At 49.4% G+C, this 18,409-nt stretch overlaps 1 protein-coding gene across 1 annotated transcript; it reads left to right on the top strand.

The window, feature by feature from the left end:
* Nucleotides 1-6,492: 6,492 nt before the first annotated feature.
* bmp2b (bone morphogenetic protein 2b) lies at nucleotides 6,493-13,124 on the top strand. Its single transcript, XM_076044670.1, has 3 exons — nucleotides 6,493-6,926; nucleotides 7,958-8,331; nucleotides 12,125-13,124. Exons 2-3 carry the CDS (start codon nucleotides 7,971-7,973, stop codon nucleotides 13,075-13,077), a joined length of 1,314 nt encoding a protein of 437 aa, XP_075900785.1. The 5' UTR covers nucleotides 6,493-6,926; nucleotides 7,958-7,970; the 3' UTR covers nucleotides 13,078-13,124.
* The last annotated feature ends 5,285 nt before the right edge of the window (nucleotides 13,125-18,409 follow it).

The following is an 18,409-nucleotide window of genomic DNA, read 5'->3' as shown; positions in this document are numbered from 1 at the left end:
AGCCGGGTTAGAGTTCCTTTTTACACATCTTGCGTGAATAAACGACTACCACGGCACGCGCAGCCCTTAATGCGTTCAGAATTGGCCTCTTTGAAATGTGGAAGCAGAGACCGGAGCGCCTTTTGTGATCTCGGCGAGGCCATATAATCTGGAGGAGGACTTGTTACTGAAATTAGTGGGTAGAAGAAGTGTGCCACATGTTCAGCATCCATAAATATTGACTCTGGTTTCCTCGCCGGCTGTCTCTGACCTTGGTGGGTTTCCATTTTTGGGGGGCAGCCGACCTATATGAAATGCGTCCCGTCCCCTCCAACCACCGCCGCACAAGCCTCTTTCATGCGCCACGTGCACGTGTGCCGGCCGCGGGCCCCGCAGTCGTGCTTCTGCTGTCACACACATGTGGACGGCTGATGAAGTTTTTACTGGTTTTCCATAATTAAAAAGACAGCGGCCGCTCAAGCGGCGAATTAGAGGCGAATCAAAGCAACAAATTGTTTCCTGGCTCTTTTTCCGCGGCGGCGCCTCCCCCCCCCTCTCTCCCCCCACTCTCCCCCCGCCCCCCCCTCGGAGATTATCCCGCCGAGGGCGTGCGTTGGCCGTGTGTCGTGTTGGCGGAGGAATGCCGGGCGCCGCGCCGCGCCAAGTCGCTGTTAGCGGCAGGTGAAAGGCTAATAGCTGGATCTGCAGTGTCATCTCGTGGCCCTTTGTCCCCCTCCCCCCCAAAACCCCGACTCCTGGAATGCGTGCGATGACAGGAGCGAGCCGCACCATCCACATCCTGCACAGCACAGTGCATACCAGACACACACACACTCGCACACATGTACAGTGGCACGCAAAAAGAAATGAGCGCGTGCGGGAGGACAATGGGCCGTGTCTTGTTCCCTTCTCGCAGGACTCGGCTGCAGCAGCCCCCCCCCAAAAAAAATAAAACAGTAAAAAACTAAAACATCCTCGTGTAAATCCCAAATAACCGCAAATATTCTCCCGTGAAAAGGTTGCTTGTGCTTTTACGGTAAGCGATCCGCATTGTTCTGCCTTCAGGAGGTTTTCTCGCGTGCAAGAAAGAGAGAGAGAGAGGGGAAAAAAGACACACAGCTCGGCGAAGGAAAGAGAAGAAGCACATGGCCGCTGGGTTGCTGTGTGTTTTCATTTGGTTTCTTAACATAATACTCCCAGAGGTTAAGGATACACGTCGTATATGCGCAAAGCTCTCCGACTTTTGGAAAAGATTGGAAAAATACATAAGGAAAAAAAAAGGATATTTGTGTTTCCTAGAGTCTGAACTTTGGTTTCGCCGCAACGTCAAACTCGTCACAGAAGATGAATAAACCGAAAATAGAGCGATCCAGAGTTCGGGTGTTGGATGTGCGTCGTATTATATCGGTGCGGCGGGCAGATCAGGGACGGGTCATGCTGGATCCGACACTGGGACTTAGACCAGCTCCAGTTTAAGCCCATAACAACAGTCTATTCCTAGACCATCGTTATAGGACGTACAGATGCCTTAAAGCATTGTTTATAAACTGGCCCGAGGCTTTGGATTGGATTCTCAGGGGATCCCAGGATATTAAGACGCTGGCTGCGTTTCCATTACTCCTAGAATTGGGCAAAACCAAAATATCGCAAAAACAAAAAGAGGTAATGGAAATGCCTAAACTTGAAAAAACCTCTAATATATTGCAAAAAGGTTTGGACGAGGAGGAAACATTCCATTTTTTTTTTACTGGTAATCAAAGAGAAAAATCTGACAACCATTCTTGACAGCAAACAAACGTAAACAAACAAAAGCAAACGGAATTCTTGTAAATCTCGCGGGACGAGACTTTACGAGAATTATGGCGTATGCGCTTCACACCGTTCAATGGAAACCCGCAAATCGCAATTGTACTTTGTCGAAATTTTAGAAATATTGTTTTTATTTTGCGAAAAACTGTAATGGAAATGCAGCAAGAGTCGTGAAAAGTAAAAGTAAAAGTTTTTTTTTTTTTTTTTTACTTAAATGGACAATTGGTCATGATTTTAGATTTGTTGCCACTGTGGTCTTAGTAGTATTCTTTCGCTGCCGTTGCATAAAACGGATCATTCACAGGGGCTCCTGAAAAACCAATTTGTAAAGAAAATATTTATTCCGGCGGCTCGGCCACGGCGCTGTCAGCCGTGACGATGAACAGACGGCGCAACCTGTTGCTTCAGATTGTCTGCTGGCAGGAAGGAGAGCGTCGAGGCTCGACACATGACAGTGGAGAGGAAGCAAACAGCCTTGAGTGGCGGTTGGATCGCTCGCATCCGCCAGCTGGCTCGCCACTCTGAAATCTATTTCACCGGTTATTGCCGGAATCAAATAAACAGCAATTTCAACCCGGTCTCACCTTTGAGCGGCTGATGTTGGCGGCTGCTCCATGAAAAACAAAAAACAAAACAAAACAAAAATCAAAACAGAAACCTTGAACTAGCAGTGACTCATGCAATTGGTCGAGTCATCCGGTCGCCAGGTTTGTGCCCATCCCTTCAGAAACCAGGCCCCCGGAGGGCCCAGGAGATGGCGGCCCGTTCATTTCAATGAAGTTGTTTACCCAGCACCACAAAGTATTTGACTTTAATGGACCCATGGAGCAGCAGTAGTGTCACTTCCCATCATGCCTCTGTAACTCACATCATCTATTGCAGTCTATGGGAAAAATGCTTTTCGGGCCTATGGGATTTTCTTTCTGCAGTACCTCAAGTGGCCACTGGGGAAAATCGGCACGCCGCCATATTGCCTGTCCGGTATCCAGTTCTTATAACACGTCCATGTTACAAACTCCCTATCGGCTCGGGACCACATGGATACATGAGGTGATTCGTCTGCAGGTTCAACAGCAGATACTAACAACAATAAAAACTTAGCGATAAAATGCGCAGCGGTTTCCTTAGTGAAGGAGGCACAAACTCGAAAACCATGAGAACATACACTTAACTTCAAACTGCAGACAAAAACCCAAAAACCAAAGCAAATCCATAAAGATTAGTAGCGTGAGCGGCAACACGTAGCAAATGTATACGCTTGTTTTTGTAAGACCTGTTTTGGTTTTTTTTTTTTGTACTGGTGGTGGAGGGAGAGCACAACATCTAGAAATACAGGCAGGAAACCATTTGTAAACACTGTCCTAATGGGCTGGGGGGTTAGGGGGTGGGGAGGGGAGTAGGTGGGCGGAGCTTCATACAAGCACCTCTGTCTTAAGGGCTTCTCGCTGGAACTTTTGGAGGGACTATTTACTCCTATCACAAACAAACACATGCCTGCTGGAAGGAAATAATGACGCAAGTGGCGGCCGTGGTTGGTTGGGGGGCGGGGGGGTTTGCCCCCCACATCCTCCTAACCGGTGGGAAGGGTCTCCAACTCCCCCCACCCCCCACCCCCGCCCCGGATCTGAGTCACTCGCTGGTTTTGTTCCGCGCATCATCCGTACCTGCGCCAGAGTTTCACTCGGCGGCGCTGCCCTTTCAATCAGTGTGTAATTGGATCAGCGACAGGGATTAGATAAGCGTCATGTATCTTGGCTCGCAACAATGACAACACAAACCGACCCCCCCTCCCCGCCCACCGGGTCCCATGATCGTCTCAAAACCATTCCTGGGCAGCCGGCGATCGAGTCCCTCCACAGCCTGCGGCCGGGAGGACATTCCTGGGAGCCCGGGCCTGGTGGTCGGGCGGGCGACGCCAAGGCAAATACACGTGCAAATATGGATTTTTCGCTGTACACCCCCCACACCCAATTCTGGGTGCCCTCAAAAAAGTAAAAGAAGGGGGGGGGGGAATCCGTCCTGCAGGACTGACGGTGGAAGAATACATCAGATAAAGGCCCCTCTTTCTAATCCTCTCACTCAGGTAATTAAAGATAGTCGGGGCTTACTGTGTTAGACTTTATCCCCAAATCTCCTGCGCGTAGATGAAGAACAGCTTTTGCCAGGATTGAGGGGGTCGGGGGGGGAGAAGGAGGAGGGAGGTTAGAATGGTGATTTTTTTTTTTTTTTTTTTTTTTTTTTTTTAGATTTTAGACTGCCCATGTTTGCTGGCAAATGGAAACCATGTTTCTTGATTGCTTTCTTATCCACAGCTGCGGTCGCTAATCTTCCTGGCATCCACACAGAAACATGTAAAGGTCAAATTTACCTCCTCCCGCAACAAACGACAACCTGAAATCGCGCCGGGCCGGGCCGGTCGATGGAAAGTGACCCCGTTCGGAGGTACGTACCCATAGGGCCCCTCTCTGTATTTTAATTGCTAAGTGGATGATCCGGGGGCTCATCCCTCATGAAATGTTATTGTCCCGAGAGGAGACAAAGATATCTTGTGATCTCTGCGAGATTTAATCTCTCTCCGGCCGGGCCGATGCTTTGGCCAAAACACAGCCGCCTGCCCTGCCCCGCCATGGCGGCCTAATGGAAGTCACCAGGGGGAGTCAATGGAGGGCTTTTCTCATGTTGATGACCCCCCGACGCTAAATGCCGTCGACTACGCCCCCCCCGGGGGTCGAGACAAAGCGGCAAAAAGAAAAGTTGGTCCCGAACCCTTTCGCTAGCTGTGACAGCGGCGTTAACCTTGGAACGGTGCAAATCGAGGGGATATTTTAGGAAAATTTAGAAAAAAAAAAACCCACATCATGCAAAACTGGCAAAGGCAACAATGTATTTGTATTTGAAGAAACGCAACATAGAGCTGCGGATGCTGTAGAAACGAGGAAGGCGGGAGCTTCCAAATGCTGTTGGCTAAAGTGAAACTCTTGGAACAGGCCAATAATTCGCCGACTGCATTGCTGTCTGTTTTTTTTTTCTCCCAACAATAAAATGAAAAAGAAATTTTGCTATTGTCTTTTTGTAGATATTCTCAATAATCTTGCAGAAAATCTGTAATTGAAACCAGGCGGCAGGCCTGTTTTTTTTTTTTGTACAAATTTAGCAAGTGCTCATTCAAAACCCAATGGACCGTTTGTCATAAATCAAACATATCTAGAGTGTGTTTTTGAGAGGAAGGAATCCTTTTCGGTGAGACGTCCTTGTGCAACGTTTTACCCAAATTGAGTGAAAACAACACGAGCCGCGCTGCAACAAATTGATGGGGCGCCTCTGGGGATTCTCCCGCTGGACTCTCTGACAGTATTACACCGAGCGCAGCGCGACGTGATAAACTGCCGCTCGCCGAGATGAAATAGGAGACAAATCCCGGGGAATGTGAGCCGGTGTAAATCAGCGGCTGTGTCAGACGCACACGGCGAGGTTCAGCGGGAGGATGTGATGGTTCCTCCGCCGGGCCTAATCCCTTAAACCACAAAAGCAACACAACGGGATGCTGTTATCTATTAGCCCTAATCCAGAAGCTAAACATATTTGATCCGGGGGCGCTTAGCACCTTAATCAGTTATCTATCTATCTAGAAGGCTCACGGGGGGGCCGCCCCTCCCACTGACGGGGAGCGCGGCTGCGAATCGCAAATATCGGAAAAATGTAACACAACAAGCAGGTGTGCGAGGAGCCGCTGGGATGGGTTTAAAAATGGCGAGCAAACAGGCGACGTGCTATTCCCACGTATGGAAGGAAAACAACAAAAAGTAAACGCAACAGGACGGTTTGAACTGTTGACTTTGCGGCTATTTTGATGGTGTGAATTCCCTGTAAGAGGGGAAGGGGGCGCTGAAGAGAAAGACTTGTTTGTAATTTGGGGTGGTATTTTTTTTTCTACCCCCCCGCCCCAACCTTGTTTGGATTAATGCAGCTGCTTTCGAAGACAATCTTGCGCAACCTTAAAAAAAAAAAAAAAAAAAAAAGTCTTCTGGTAGGGCAAAAAAAATGGTGGGATTTAGTGATTGTGTGCTCAAAGGGGAAAAACAACACAAAAACAGCTAAAACAGTTTAACAGACGCCACTTTGAATGAGTGACAAAAGCTTTCCACTCGGCTGGCAGGTTACAAAAACAAAATCACTGGGTGGTAGTTGTCACTTTTGGCCAAATCTTATTTGTTAAAAAAATAAAAAAATAATAAAAAGTTGGGGGGGTGTCCCGTGACTCTAATGTGTTTATTTGAAGTGGAGGGGGGGGTTGAGGGGGGAGTTGAGGGTTGAGGGGAGGAGAGACAAAAAAAAAAAAAAGAAAAAGAAAAAAGAAAAGAAGAGAAAAAAGTTTCAGAGCCTCGGGGCTCCCAGACCGGCAGGAGGAGGTGGGTACCTCGCGGCGGACGAATGATTGACAGGCGCTCGGTGACATCACAGCTCGACAAAAGGAGTCGCAGCCGGAGGAAGAGAAGAAGAGAAGGCAGCGGCGGTCAATCCGAGCAGTGCAGCGCAGTGCAGAGCAGTGCACGCCGTGCGGGCGCACAGACAGGAGGCGACGGACGCGCACTCCCGATTTGTTTGGAGCGACGACCACGTCCACGGAGCAACTCTTCTTTTTAATTACTTTTTTAAAACTTTTTTGCGCCTCCGCGACGCTCCACTATCCCCCCCATCGCCCCTTTTTTTATATATATATATTTGTTGCCCTCTAAAAGAAGAGACATGCTGAACCAAGATGCCTTCTTCGACTTTAGGTCGCTCCTGTCTCCGCGAGTCCCCTCGCTCGTAGACTTCTGATTTTTTTTTTTTTTTTTTTTAATTTTTTTCTTTAAAAAACAACAACAACTTATTTTAACCCCCCCACTTCTTCCGCCTCCACTTTTGTGCTGACCCAAAACGAAAAAGAAAAAAAAAAAGCCTGCCCCCCCCTCCTCCTCCACCACCACCACCCCTCCGAATTTTACAGCTGGTGAGAATATGTGCGAGCGGCGTTCGGAGAAGGGCTGCCTCGGGTCCCCTCGGGAGACGCAGCGTGGATTTAACGCGAATTAATGTGGAATTATTCGGAGTGCGAAGGTGGAACGACAGGACCGGACACAGTGCTTCCTCGTCAGGTAAAAAAACCGCGACACTTCGAGAAAGTTTGCGGGGCGAAAACCGCAAAAAAAAAAAAAAAAAAAAATTAAATTAAGATAGGAAAAAGAAAAAAAAAAACAACTAAAAGTTGGGTCTGTAAAGTTTCACAAGGGCTCCCTGTAACTGAAAGAAGGAAAGTTCACCGCTGCTGACAGAATGCGGTTAGCCAAGTCTAGGGTGTGTGCGTAAAAGCAAAGCGTGTTCCTTTCTTTCTTTAAAAAGACGCGAGGAGGGAAAGAAGAGAGATATTAAGTTTAAGAGGGGAGGGGAGGGGGGGGGGGGGGAGAGAAGTTTCCCGGCCCGTGTTCGTGTTTGTAGCGCTTCAGTCAGATCTCTTGTTCCCGGGCGACATCTGGCTCTGATAGGCACGTCAGATCTCACACCTGCGAGCCTCTTGAAGTAACTCAATCCCTGCTGATTATACACGAGCGTCAGAGCCTCTGCAAACAGACGCCGCTTGCCTCTCACGGCTGCCTCTGACCTGCTTTTATGGCTCTTGTCATCCTGGCCGCGGGAGAGATATATTTAGGTTATATTTCGCCCTCGTAACAGAAGACCTGGAATTAACTTAAGTTGGATATAACATCAGCCAGATCTCCCCTAAGAACTTGTATTTTGTTTTAATTTTAATTTTAATCTTTCTGGGACATCCTTTTTTTTTTTTTTTTTTTGCTCCTCCTGACTTCCTGTTCTTAATATTTCCATGTTTCTGCTCATGTTGGGATCAGTCCTCAGGTTAACTCACACTGGAAACATCCCCTCCACCTCCTCTGCCCCCCCCCCTCCTCCTCCTTTTTAAACCCCCTGCTTCAAAGAGCTTGTCTTTCCTTTCTAACCTGCTGCCCTTCAATCATTCCTACTGTATGCGGGAGGTGTGTGTGTGTTTCCCCCCCCCCAACAACCCCCCCTCCGGTGGTGGTGGGGCGGTTGGATGAAATCCCACTCGTGTCAATACCCCCTGTTTGACTGTGAACCCCCTCCTCCGACTTCTCCCCCCCCCCCCCTGCAGGGACTGACTGATCATGGTCGCCGCGCTCCGCTCTCTCATGGTACTGCTGCTGGCTCAGGTGCTGCTGGGAGGCGCTGCGGGACTCATCCCCGAGGTGGGCCGGAGGAAGTACAGCGAGCAGTCCGGGAGAGGGCAGAGCCCCGAGCGCTCCGAGGGCTTCCTGCGCGACTTCGAGCTGCGTCTCCTCAACATGTTCGGACTGAGGCGGAGGCCCACGCCGGGCAAGCAGGCCGTGGTGCCGGACTACATGGTGGACCTGTACCGCATGCACTCGGCCAACGGGGACCACAGCGCCAAGCGGCCCCGCAGCATGGGCAGGCACGCCGAGCGGGCCGCCAGCAGGGCCAACACGATTAGAAGCTTTCACCACGAAGGTGCGTATTAGCGGCATACCTTTACCTGACAGCCCTGGACAGCTAACCACCCCCCCCCCACACACACACCCTTCCCTCCTCCGCCCCCCTCCCTCCCTCGCTCCCTCCCTCGCTCAGACGGCGCAGGCCTATATTTAAACGTGACTCAGCCGCGGCGCTGGACTTCCAAGAGTCGTCCCGTTCTTTTATGGAGCCAGTTTTGCCTCTTGAGTCACTTTTTTGCGCAGGTGACACGCGTCCAAAGAAACTCTGAAGAACACTCTCCGCCCTCTCGCCCCCACACCCTCCTGCAATAACCACCATTGCCAAAACAAAAAAAAAAAAACAGAAAAAAAAGCAGCCTTGTGATGCAACCCTTAACCAAACACTCATTGGAGTCTGCTGTCAGGGAGCTTCAGACACACACACACACACACACACACAAACACACACACACACCATGGGGGAGGTGGGGTAGGTGGGGGGAGCGGTGGCATCCCCGGGGGTAATTTGTTTCTTAATAATTGATGGTGTTTTTGCGTGGGCTCCGAAAACAGTTTTTCCAGACACGCACCACCGGGCCGCGTGATAAAGAGGAGAGGGGGGGAGGGGCGGGGGAGGCGGGTCCAGGTGATAGTCATCGGCGCGCAGCTTCAGTAACACGCGACAGCACGAGTGCAGCAAACAGAGCCAGTCATCCAGCGAGTTCAGTCATTTTGTTATTTATTTTTTTTGCAAATTCTTTTTTTTTTTTTTCAAGAGTCGTGGATAAAGAGGAAAAGTGTTGTCAGGTCCCTCCTCCTCTTCCCCCCTTAGCACGTTCCAATAACATTGAGACTTGCCAGTGAGGGGATGTTGAAGTAGCAGAGATGGATAGATAGATGGATAGATAGATACTTAACACAGTTCTCTGAAATACATATGTTCCTGAAAATGCACATTTAGTACAATACAGTACCCTTCAGTAAAGCATATAAGACCCCTCTGAACTAGTGATATCCAATATTTGAGATTCATCGCAACATTTCAGTGAAGGTTGTGCTCAGGTGAACCAGGATCTTAAGAACCAGGTTCCCCCTAAATCTGGGATAAAGTGCGTTCGCTTAACCAGACGACACATGTTCAAATGACGGTGCGGGTTCCTTCCTTAAACACTGACATTATCAAACAGGAAGACTCTGGAACACGGCCGAGGCTCTATTTATGTGAGACGCTAGGCGGTCAAAGCGGCGCAGTTGCGCACATGGTTGCGACAGAAAAAACAGGAATAGTTATTAAAAAAAAAAAAAAAAAAAAAAAAGGATAGTAAATCTTTATGTTGCATTTAAATCCTCAAATGGCCCGTGATCCCAAGTTTTACAACATGCAATTGGCTGAGTCCACCAGGGGGAACGACACATGCACACGCACACGCACACAGCCCTTGTACAGACTCCTAAGTGTTTGAGTGGGGGGAAGTTTCCATCGGGGCTGAGTCAGAGGGGTGGCTGAGTGGTTGCTTGGGTGCTCTCCAGAGGCCCCCTGGTGCAATGACACCCAGTGGCTGCACTGACACACTACAAACAAGCCCGGCCCCGGCACCCCCCACCCCCTCCTACACCACCACCACCACCACCACCACCACCACCGGGCCGAGTGATTGCTCCCTGTGCTGCTGGTGGAAACCTCTGAGGCCGGCCAGCCAGCCAGCACACACCTTGACACCACCGGCCATTAAGAAATGTGCTCAGACTGTGTTTACCTTCGCTCCCCCGGCTCTTCCGCGCTCCCTGCTAACGGAATTGCAGCCTTGTTAAAAATCCCCCTGGTGACCGGAGACGTGCAACTGTTGCCTGCTTAAAGGTTCAGTGTGTAAAATATGGCGTGATTTATGATTTTTGTATTGGTAAAAGCCCAACGTATTGGCCATAAATACATTAATTTAAGTGTATACACGCCGCAGAATAAAACTAACTTGGTTTCCCTACCCTTTGAATGGTTCTTATATGCACTGCCAGTCAAAGGTTTGGACGCATTGACTACAATGTCCTTTCTTTCATTCTCATTTCTCACTGAAGGCATCAAAACTACATATGAACACGCATGGAATTATGTAGGAAACAACAAAAGTGAAAAATAACTCAAATACGTTTTTATATTTAATTTCTTCAAAATAGCCACCTTTCATAAAAAGAATATTTAACGTTATTTATCGTGTTTCTTTTCTGCATAATTCAATTTATCTCGCTCATATATTTGATGTCTTCAGTATCTGCAGTGTAACGCACGAGAAGTTGTGTCCAAACTTTTGACTGGTAGTGTATCTAATAATGATATAAATAGAGCTTTTTCGTTGCGCTCCTGGCTAGCAGCCATCTTTTTAGCCACCATTTTTTAAGGAAGTCCAGCTGACTGTGCCCTAGATACTAAACGCTGTATCTGGTCGGCTTCCTTTAAACATTTAACATACTGGACCTTTGATGTACACGCAGATGTATCAGCAGATTTTTTTTTTTGTGCGCGTGCACAGCAGCTGTTTCCCAGCGTTAGCGCTGTCAAGCTAATTAGCCTAGTCGCTGCTCTGTCACACTTTTCTCTGTACATTTTCCGCCGTGACCCAGGAAGTGGCTGCCAGAGGCCAATGACCGCACACAGGCCTTCATATCTCTCTCTTTTTCTGTTTTTTTGGCACGCATCTGCACAAAAAAAAAAAAAAAATCAAGAATGTCGATACACTCCTGTGGTTCACACGTTTCTGACAAGACGTGACACGTTTCACACACCCGTTCCTCGCAGGGGAGGAGGAGGAGGAGGAGGAGGCGGCGGAGGGAGAGAGTGAGGCGGCTGCGGAGGAGCGACGCAGGGACGGAGGAATAGAACGAAAAGAGGATTTTTGGGGGCTGAGAGAACAAAGGGAGAAGGGGATTTGGGTGGCCGGGTGAAGGGAAAGAAAGAGAGGGATGGGGGATAGAGGAGAGGCGGGGGGGCAGAGGGGTGGAGGGGGGGGGGCTTTCCCCACATCAAATGAGGAGCGATAGGCCTAATTGAGGTCTTTGTGCCTGTGGAAGGGGAGGTTTAGGATGAGATGGTGGAAATTCCAAAAAGTACAGCCTTTGAAAGGGCGCGTATCAAAATTTGTGTTTATTTTACCGCACGGGGCAGATTAAAAAGTGGGTCCATACATCATCTGTGATCTTCAGAGAGGGCCCGAGTTCAAAGTCGCAGCCCTCAGAGGAAAATTGCAGGTTGCAAAAAAAGAAAAAAAGAAAAAGAGTCCCCGCCGTTTAAATATAAATTGCGTCCCGCGCTTTTTTTCCCCTCTTCCTCCTCCTTTCTTCTGAATGCCTTGAAAGACTCGAGCGTGAACATCTGATTTTTAATCGGGGGGGGGGGATGTTATGTTCCACTGTACTATGCTGCTGAGATTTAAATGTCCGTTCTTGGAGAAAAACACACGTGGTGCAGCTGATACTACTACTACTACTACTACTACTACTACTATCACTACTAATGCTAATAATAATAGCGTTGAGGGTGCAGCGTCTTAGCGAGCGTGCCAGTGTGTTCACTGGATGGAAGGTCAGCGCCTTTCATCCGCTGACATTTAACCGGCTTAATTTATGAGCGGCGCGAAAGCTAACGATCTGTTGCGTCACCGGCAGAATTCACTGGCGCCGTTGAGTCATGCGCCTATTTACATACCTGATGTGTGTGTGCGCCTACCGCTCGCGCTTTTGTGACGGCGGGCCAACACCCCTCCGCCCACCCTGACGGGGAACCGTGCGAGCTCGATCGAAGGAAACTCAATCTTTTCTTCTTTTTATTTCCTGTGCAGAGTCCATGGAGGCCCTGGCCAGCCTGAAGGGCAAGACGACTCAGCAGTTCTACTTCAACCTCACCTCCGTACCCGGCGAGGAGCTCATCACCTCGGCCGAGCTCCGCATCTACAGGGACCAGGTCATGGGGGGCGTGGCCAACTCCTCTTCCAACTCCTCCTCCTCCTCCTCCTCAAACTCCAGCTCCTCCTCCTCTGCCGCCCACGTGGGTGGCTTCCACCGCATCAACGTCTACGAGGTGTTCGGATCCCCCGGGGGCGAGCGGGGCCGGGAGCCCCTGGCTCGCCTGCTGGACACCCGTCTGGTGCACGACTCCCTGAGCCACTGGGAGAGTTTCGACGTCAGCCCGGCCGTCTTCAAGTGGACTTCAGGCAGCGGTCACAACCGCGGCTTCATGGTGGAGGTGCTGCACCCGCAGCGGGAGGGGGAGGGGGAGGGGGAGGGGGACGGGGAGCACGCCCGGAGGCACGTCCGGGTCAGCCGCTCCCTGCATGCCGACGCGGACTCGTGGCCTCAGGCCCGCCCCCTGCTGGTGACTTACGGCCACGACGGCCGCGGGGACTCGGTGCTCCGAGCGCGGGAGAAGCGGCAGGCGGCGGCGGCGTCGTCGCGCAAGCAGCGGCGGAAGCACCAGCACAAGGCCAGCTGCAAGCGGCACGCCCTCTACGTGGACTTCAGCGACGTGGGCTGGAACGAGTGGATAGTGGCGCCGCCGGGCTACCACGCCTTCTACTGCCATGGCGAGTGCCCCTTCCCGCTGGCGGAGCACCTCAACTCCACCAACCACGCCATCGTGCAGACGCTGGTTAACTCTGTCAACTCCAACATCCCGCGGGCGTGCTGCGTGCCCACGGAGCTCAGCCCCATCTCCCTCCTCTACCTGGACGAGTACGAGAAGGTGATTCTGAAAAACTACCAGGACATGGTGGTGGAGGGCTGCGGCTGTCGGTGAGAGGAAAAGACAGTGGAGGAGGACAGGAGGAGGCGGCGGTGGGGAAACCAAGAGACTAAGAGACGTTGGAGGTTGTTATGGACACCCAGTTTTTCCCAATGAAGACGGTTATTTATATTAAAGAAATACAAAACAGAGCTATCGTTGGAAAAAAGAAGAAGAAAAAAGTATATATGAATATATTTATGTCTACCTAAAGTTGGGAAAAAATAAATATTTTAATCGGAGGAATATTCCTTTACTGGTTCTGAAAATGTAGTTCTGATGTACATTTCAAAAATGGGTGCAATACCACATGAAGTATAATTCAGATTTTTATTTTGTATTTATTGCTATTATTATAACCACTCTATTTGTAAATAAATGATGTGTATTTATCATTGAAAAAAAACAAAAAACAACAGGTGTCACAAGTGGCTAGTTTAAGACCCATCCGCACTCGGTCACAACCGCGGCTAACTTAGCCTAGCGTGAGGAAGCCCTATTGGCCAGAGGGAACCCACACTGACGCAGTGAGAAAAAGACAGTTGAACTCGTGACCTTTCCCCGCTGCGAAGCGGCAGCGCTAACCGTTGCGCCGCCGCCGCGTCGAATCCCCAACTAAAATTAAAAGTAAGAAGAAAATAAGACGCACGAGGAGCAGATCGCACTACCTTGATTGCAAAACAAGCAGGGCCATTTTTTTTTTTTCTTGTTCTTTTCTTAAAATATTTGGTTAAATGTAACTGGAGAGCAAGAACAACAGAGGTTGGGGTGTCGCGCGCGTGTGTGTGTGTGTGTGTGTGTGTGTGTGAGAGAGACGGGAAGGGAAGGGAGTGACAAGTTACCAGCCAGCAAACGTGATAGACTCCCGTGGGAGGGTTAGGAAAACAGGCCCAGCGTGTTTTCACTCATTACGTTTCACGTGGAGGATCCGTGGGAAGGCCGGTGTCGCTGAGGAAGTCTCGCTCGTCCGATTTGTTATGTTTATTTTGATATTCCTGTCGAAGGTCCGACGTCAAACAAAACCGACTCTCGCCGGCGTTTTTTTTTTTTTTTTTTTCAGCTCTAATGGCTCTAACAGCCTCTCACGCTCTTGCTTTCTTAAGAGTGCTGCAACACTCACACGCTGGACGTCGGCCCCTCTGTGATGTCACACAGGGCACTGACGGTGACGCCTCTGCAAGGTCAGCGACGGGTCTTAGCGCGACCTTCTGAGAACGGCCCTGTTTTGTCTGCTTCTGTAATTGAGGCAGCTGCATTTTTAACATTAAGCGAAAACACAGTCCTTTGTTCGAGGGAGGCTGCAAACAGAGGGCTAAAAACACAGTTTTCCGCATAGCTAAAATTGTTTCCCTTCTTACCTCTTTAACAGAGATGCGATTGTAAACTCTGACATCATTCCTCCTTTACAAAACCCAACAATGACAACAAAAAAAAAAAAAATAGCAAAAACCAAAACCAAACTCCACGTGAGTTTTAATTAATGAAGACAAACAAACTCGCGCTCGCACCCCGTCCACGTGGTGCACATGCTCAGACAGATTCTCGCCGTAAATTCGCCTTCGTCTGTCACCCGTGACTCACAAGGTTGTTGCCTCAGCGTCTCCGCACGCTCGAATAAACCCGAAAGATTGATTGATTGAATTGAAAAGTGAGAACCGAAGCACTGCGCAAGACTCTTGGCACGGGTACTCGATACGCAGCGGTCTGTGCAGTAGTAGCAGTCGTGGTACTTGCTCGGAGTCACCTCCAGTGCAGCGGGAACGGCTGGCAGCAACAAAAGGTGCCACATGTTGGCCTTGGAATCGCCAACACCTGAGTCAATACGTCGGCACTCGCTGCACTGCACTTGATTTTTTTTTTGTTTTGTTTTGTTTTGTTTTTAAATTCTGAGGGGAGCGCGGAGGCGAATGAAGCCGCGCCAGGAGGACAGAGGGGGAGATTTATAGCGCAGCCACAATGGCAGATCAGATAATGAGAGGGAGGGAAGAGAGAGAGAGTTTGACTGACTGCCGGCTTTTCTGCTGTGTTTGCATTAGAAAAGGGTTTGGAGGGATCACAAGGCAGCTGAGACCACGCTGGAAATAGAATGCTTTTCCTCCTTCTTCTTCTTCCTCTTCTTCTTCTCCTCCTCCACGCGAGCGTACATCGGGACCGTGGAATGTTGGTTTTCAATCTCAGACACATGCGTGCGCGCTCGCACGGAAAAACTAAAGCGCGGTTGTTTTTTCAATCATCTATTCAAGGGTGTGTGTTTTTGGGGGGTTTTTTTGCCTTCCTTTTCTTCTTTCCTCGGCGTCCTCTGCAGAAAAATCAAACGTGCATCGGACAAAGATGCACTTGTTACTTTTTAAAAAAAAAAAAGATTTTTAAGCCTCGTCCAGTCTGTCTGGCTTCGCATCCGTCGTCGTAGTTTTTTTTTTTTTGTCAACTTCCGGTGGCGCGTCAGCATCGCACACGTCCACTCGAGATGATGCAACCGCGCTGAGAGGGACGCACGCTCGGCAACACACACACACACACACACACACACACACACACACACACATATCATGCTCCTCCCTCTCGCCACATTTGTGCTTCAATCCTCTGCATGTGTTATTTGATTTTACCTTGCATCCCCCCCCCGCCGACCCCCACGCCCCCCGCCCCCACCCGACAGTCCCATCTGGTGTCCATTTCTCCTCCGCGGACCCCCACAGTACCCGGCCACAAGAAAAAAAAAGGAAAAAAAAGCGCCTGCTGCACACGGGCCGCGCTCGTACAATGGCTGGTAGCGCCGAAAATTTAATGGACTTCGAGAGGAAGTCGCTCGGTTCGCACGCTTAACGACCGCTACGATAAAAATCTCGCAGCAGCAGTGGGGGGCGGGGGGGTTGTGGGGGAGGGAGGGGGTCTTGCAGTTCGGGGATGTCGCAGGGAACGGCTGCGTTCAATAAAAAAAAGAGAAAAAAGTTGTGTTTATGCTCCCAGCGTGGGTGACACTCGCCTTGAAACTCCACTTCGACGGCGTCTCGTATTTTAGAGCCAAGTCAGTAGCTCCTCTGGGATCCAAGGGTCAAGGGTCAGCATAATGGGGACCACTTTATCGCTGTAATTACAGAAAGAGGTGACCGTGAGCTCCGGGCCGGCAGCGATGAGAGTCTCCGGTTCTGTTCCGAGACTTAATTACAAAGCGTGACGAGCAGAGATGTTTTCTTGGCTGCCTTGGCTTCACCTGCTGCGATACGACGACGACAGACAACGACCTCGGCTCACTTCAGTGAAAACATTTTTTTTCCTCCTCCTCCTCCTCCTCCTCCTCGTCCTCTTTCTCATCCCCCACTTTTCCTTTCTCCCCGCGGACATCTGGAAAAGCCGTCAAAGGCGTCCTCCGTTTGTCTTTATTTACGCGCAAACAAACACACAACAGAGCGGCCGAGAAAACCTCCGCCGAGCGACAACGCTGGAAAAGTCATGCCACACCAAAAAAGAAAAAGAGGAAAAAAAGAAAAAAAAAAACTCCTGCTCCAAACAAACACCCAAAATCACAAGGTCCACAAAGTCAGATTTCCAGATTTCTCTGCTGGCACACAATTAGAAGATATGTTGCGTAGCAGCGTAGCTTTTGATGAGACGAGACAGAAGAAGAAGAAGAAGAAGAAGAAGAAGAAGAAGAAGCTCTCGGCTGCTTTCGTATCAACATAGTAACCAAACACACGCACACGCACATGCGTGCGCACAGTCAGTATCAGCAGCAGAGAGGAAGGACGGCCACCTTGGAGACTTTTCTAACTCACAATCTCTCCCTCCTTCCTCCCCTCGCGCTGCGAGGAACTAATTTTAGAGGTGGTGCACATGGTGGGGCTCTTTCCTTTTTTTCTCTCTCCCTTTTTTTTTTTCTTCCTTCCCTTTCCTTTTATTCTGAGAACCAGCCACCAAGATGACGTCCGGCATAGCTCGGACTGTGGCATCTGCGCTGCAGCTCTAAACACATCAAACAGATGGGCGTTTACAGAATTTGGGAGCGGAGCAAATATGGAAATTACATTTCCAGAATGGCCGTGCAGATGGTAGTGCTTTAACGTATCTGTGTGAGCGGACGCTTTTTTTTTTCTTCTTCTTCGAACAAATGAGCATATGCGCAACGCAAATAAGATACACCGGGGCGAGCTTTGATAGCCGAACTAGCGTTAGCCACTAAAGCTAGCAGGCCCCTGCAATGTATTTTGACGTTGCACTCCATCACTTTGACGGGTTGATAGGTTCAAACCACTGAAGCGGAAGTAAAGGACTGTTACGCAGAAATATAATAACAGCAGGGGAGGCCAAAAGAAAGAAAGAGGGTTAGAAGCCACTTGGCAATGAAACCTTAGAGGACGGATAGGAAGCTCGTTGCCAGACACTTTTTTTTTTTTATCAGTTAGGCAACAGGGGGGCGACCTCGTCAGCGCATCACGTCACCCCTGCCAGTCGTTTTGCCGTTTTGCTATTTTGTGCGCTGCACAATGCCTGTTTTCTACCAAATTGCCCATTGGTCAGAGAAATGGAAGCATTCACAATTAGGCTTGATTAGCTTATTCGTCAAACAACACGTATGTTTTTTCATCACATAAAGTCAATGAAAACAACGGTTGTGTTTTCTTACAAAAAGCATCCGCACGGTGTTTACGTGAGGAGGGTGTCGTCATGCAGTAATTTGGGTCCACACTGAATCGTCTTTCCAAGTTTCGCCCCTCACGTTCACAACACAGACTCTTTCTACGGGGCTCTTCAACAGGTGCACAGGCAACTGGACGGACGGAAAAGGTCGAGCGGAGAGTTTGCAGCTCTCACAATTTCCAGGGAGGAGGGAGCAGATCGGCCGGGGATGAATCCGCTCCTTCAAGACGCCGGCCTGAGGTCTGAGGTCAGTTTGCTCCTCGGATGGCTGCAGTCATTTAAGGCGGTTAAGGGTTTGTCTGTAGACTTGTATTTATTTTGAAGGAATTGGATTGAATTGAATTGAATTGAATTGAAGTGAACTGAAGTGAATTGAATTGACGGTTGTGGGTTAAATTCCAGGAAATAAAATGGGAATCAATGGCAGGGAGCACGAGCCTTTTACACAAATCAGCCTGAGGTACAAAGTACAAATTACAAAATACAAAGCTACGTACGCTAAAACTTCTAACCAAGCTGGAACTGTGTTAATAACAGCACTCGTGGCAAACCCTGCTGATGAACCAGTCGGAATTATTTGTTCTTTCATTTTGACAGTTTTTTTTTTTTTTGCTTTGTTTTTATTAATTTCACATAAACAGCTTTTGTGATGGGGCAAAGATGAGGGAATCCCTTTTCCACAGTCAAAGAACAGTTCAATAAACCCCGA

Source organism: Nelusetta ayraudi, unplaced genomic scaffold (genome assembly GCF_046127955.1).
Source record: "Nelusetta ayraudi isolate G7.1 ecotype Tasmania unplaced genomic scaffold, CSIRO-AGI_Nayr_v1 ptg000082l, whole genome shotgun sequence".
Classification (NCBI taxonomy): Eukaryota; Metazoa; Chordata; class Actinopteri; order Tetraodontiformes; family Monacanthidae; genus Nelusetta; species Nelusetta ayraudi.
Note: the sequence above shows the minus strand (reverse complement) of the source record. Positions and strands in the feature narration are given on the sequence as shown.

Bases quoted from the DNA above. Each gene is read 5' to 3' on its own strand.
- bmp2b (XM_076044670.1), top strand. From the start codon at position 7,971: ATGGTCGCCGCGCTCCGCTCTCTCATGGTACTGCTGCTGGCTCAGGTG. The intron at 8,332-12,124 runs GTGCGTATTAGC...TTTCCTGTGCAG, and splicing joins TAGAAGCTTTCACCACGAAG to AGTCCATGGAGGCCCTGGCC.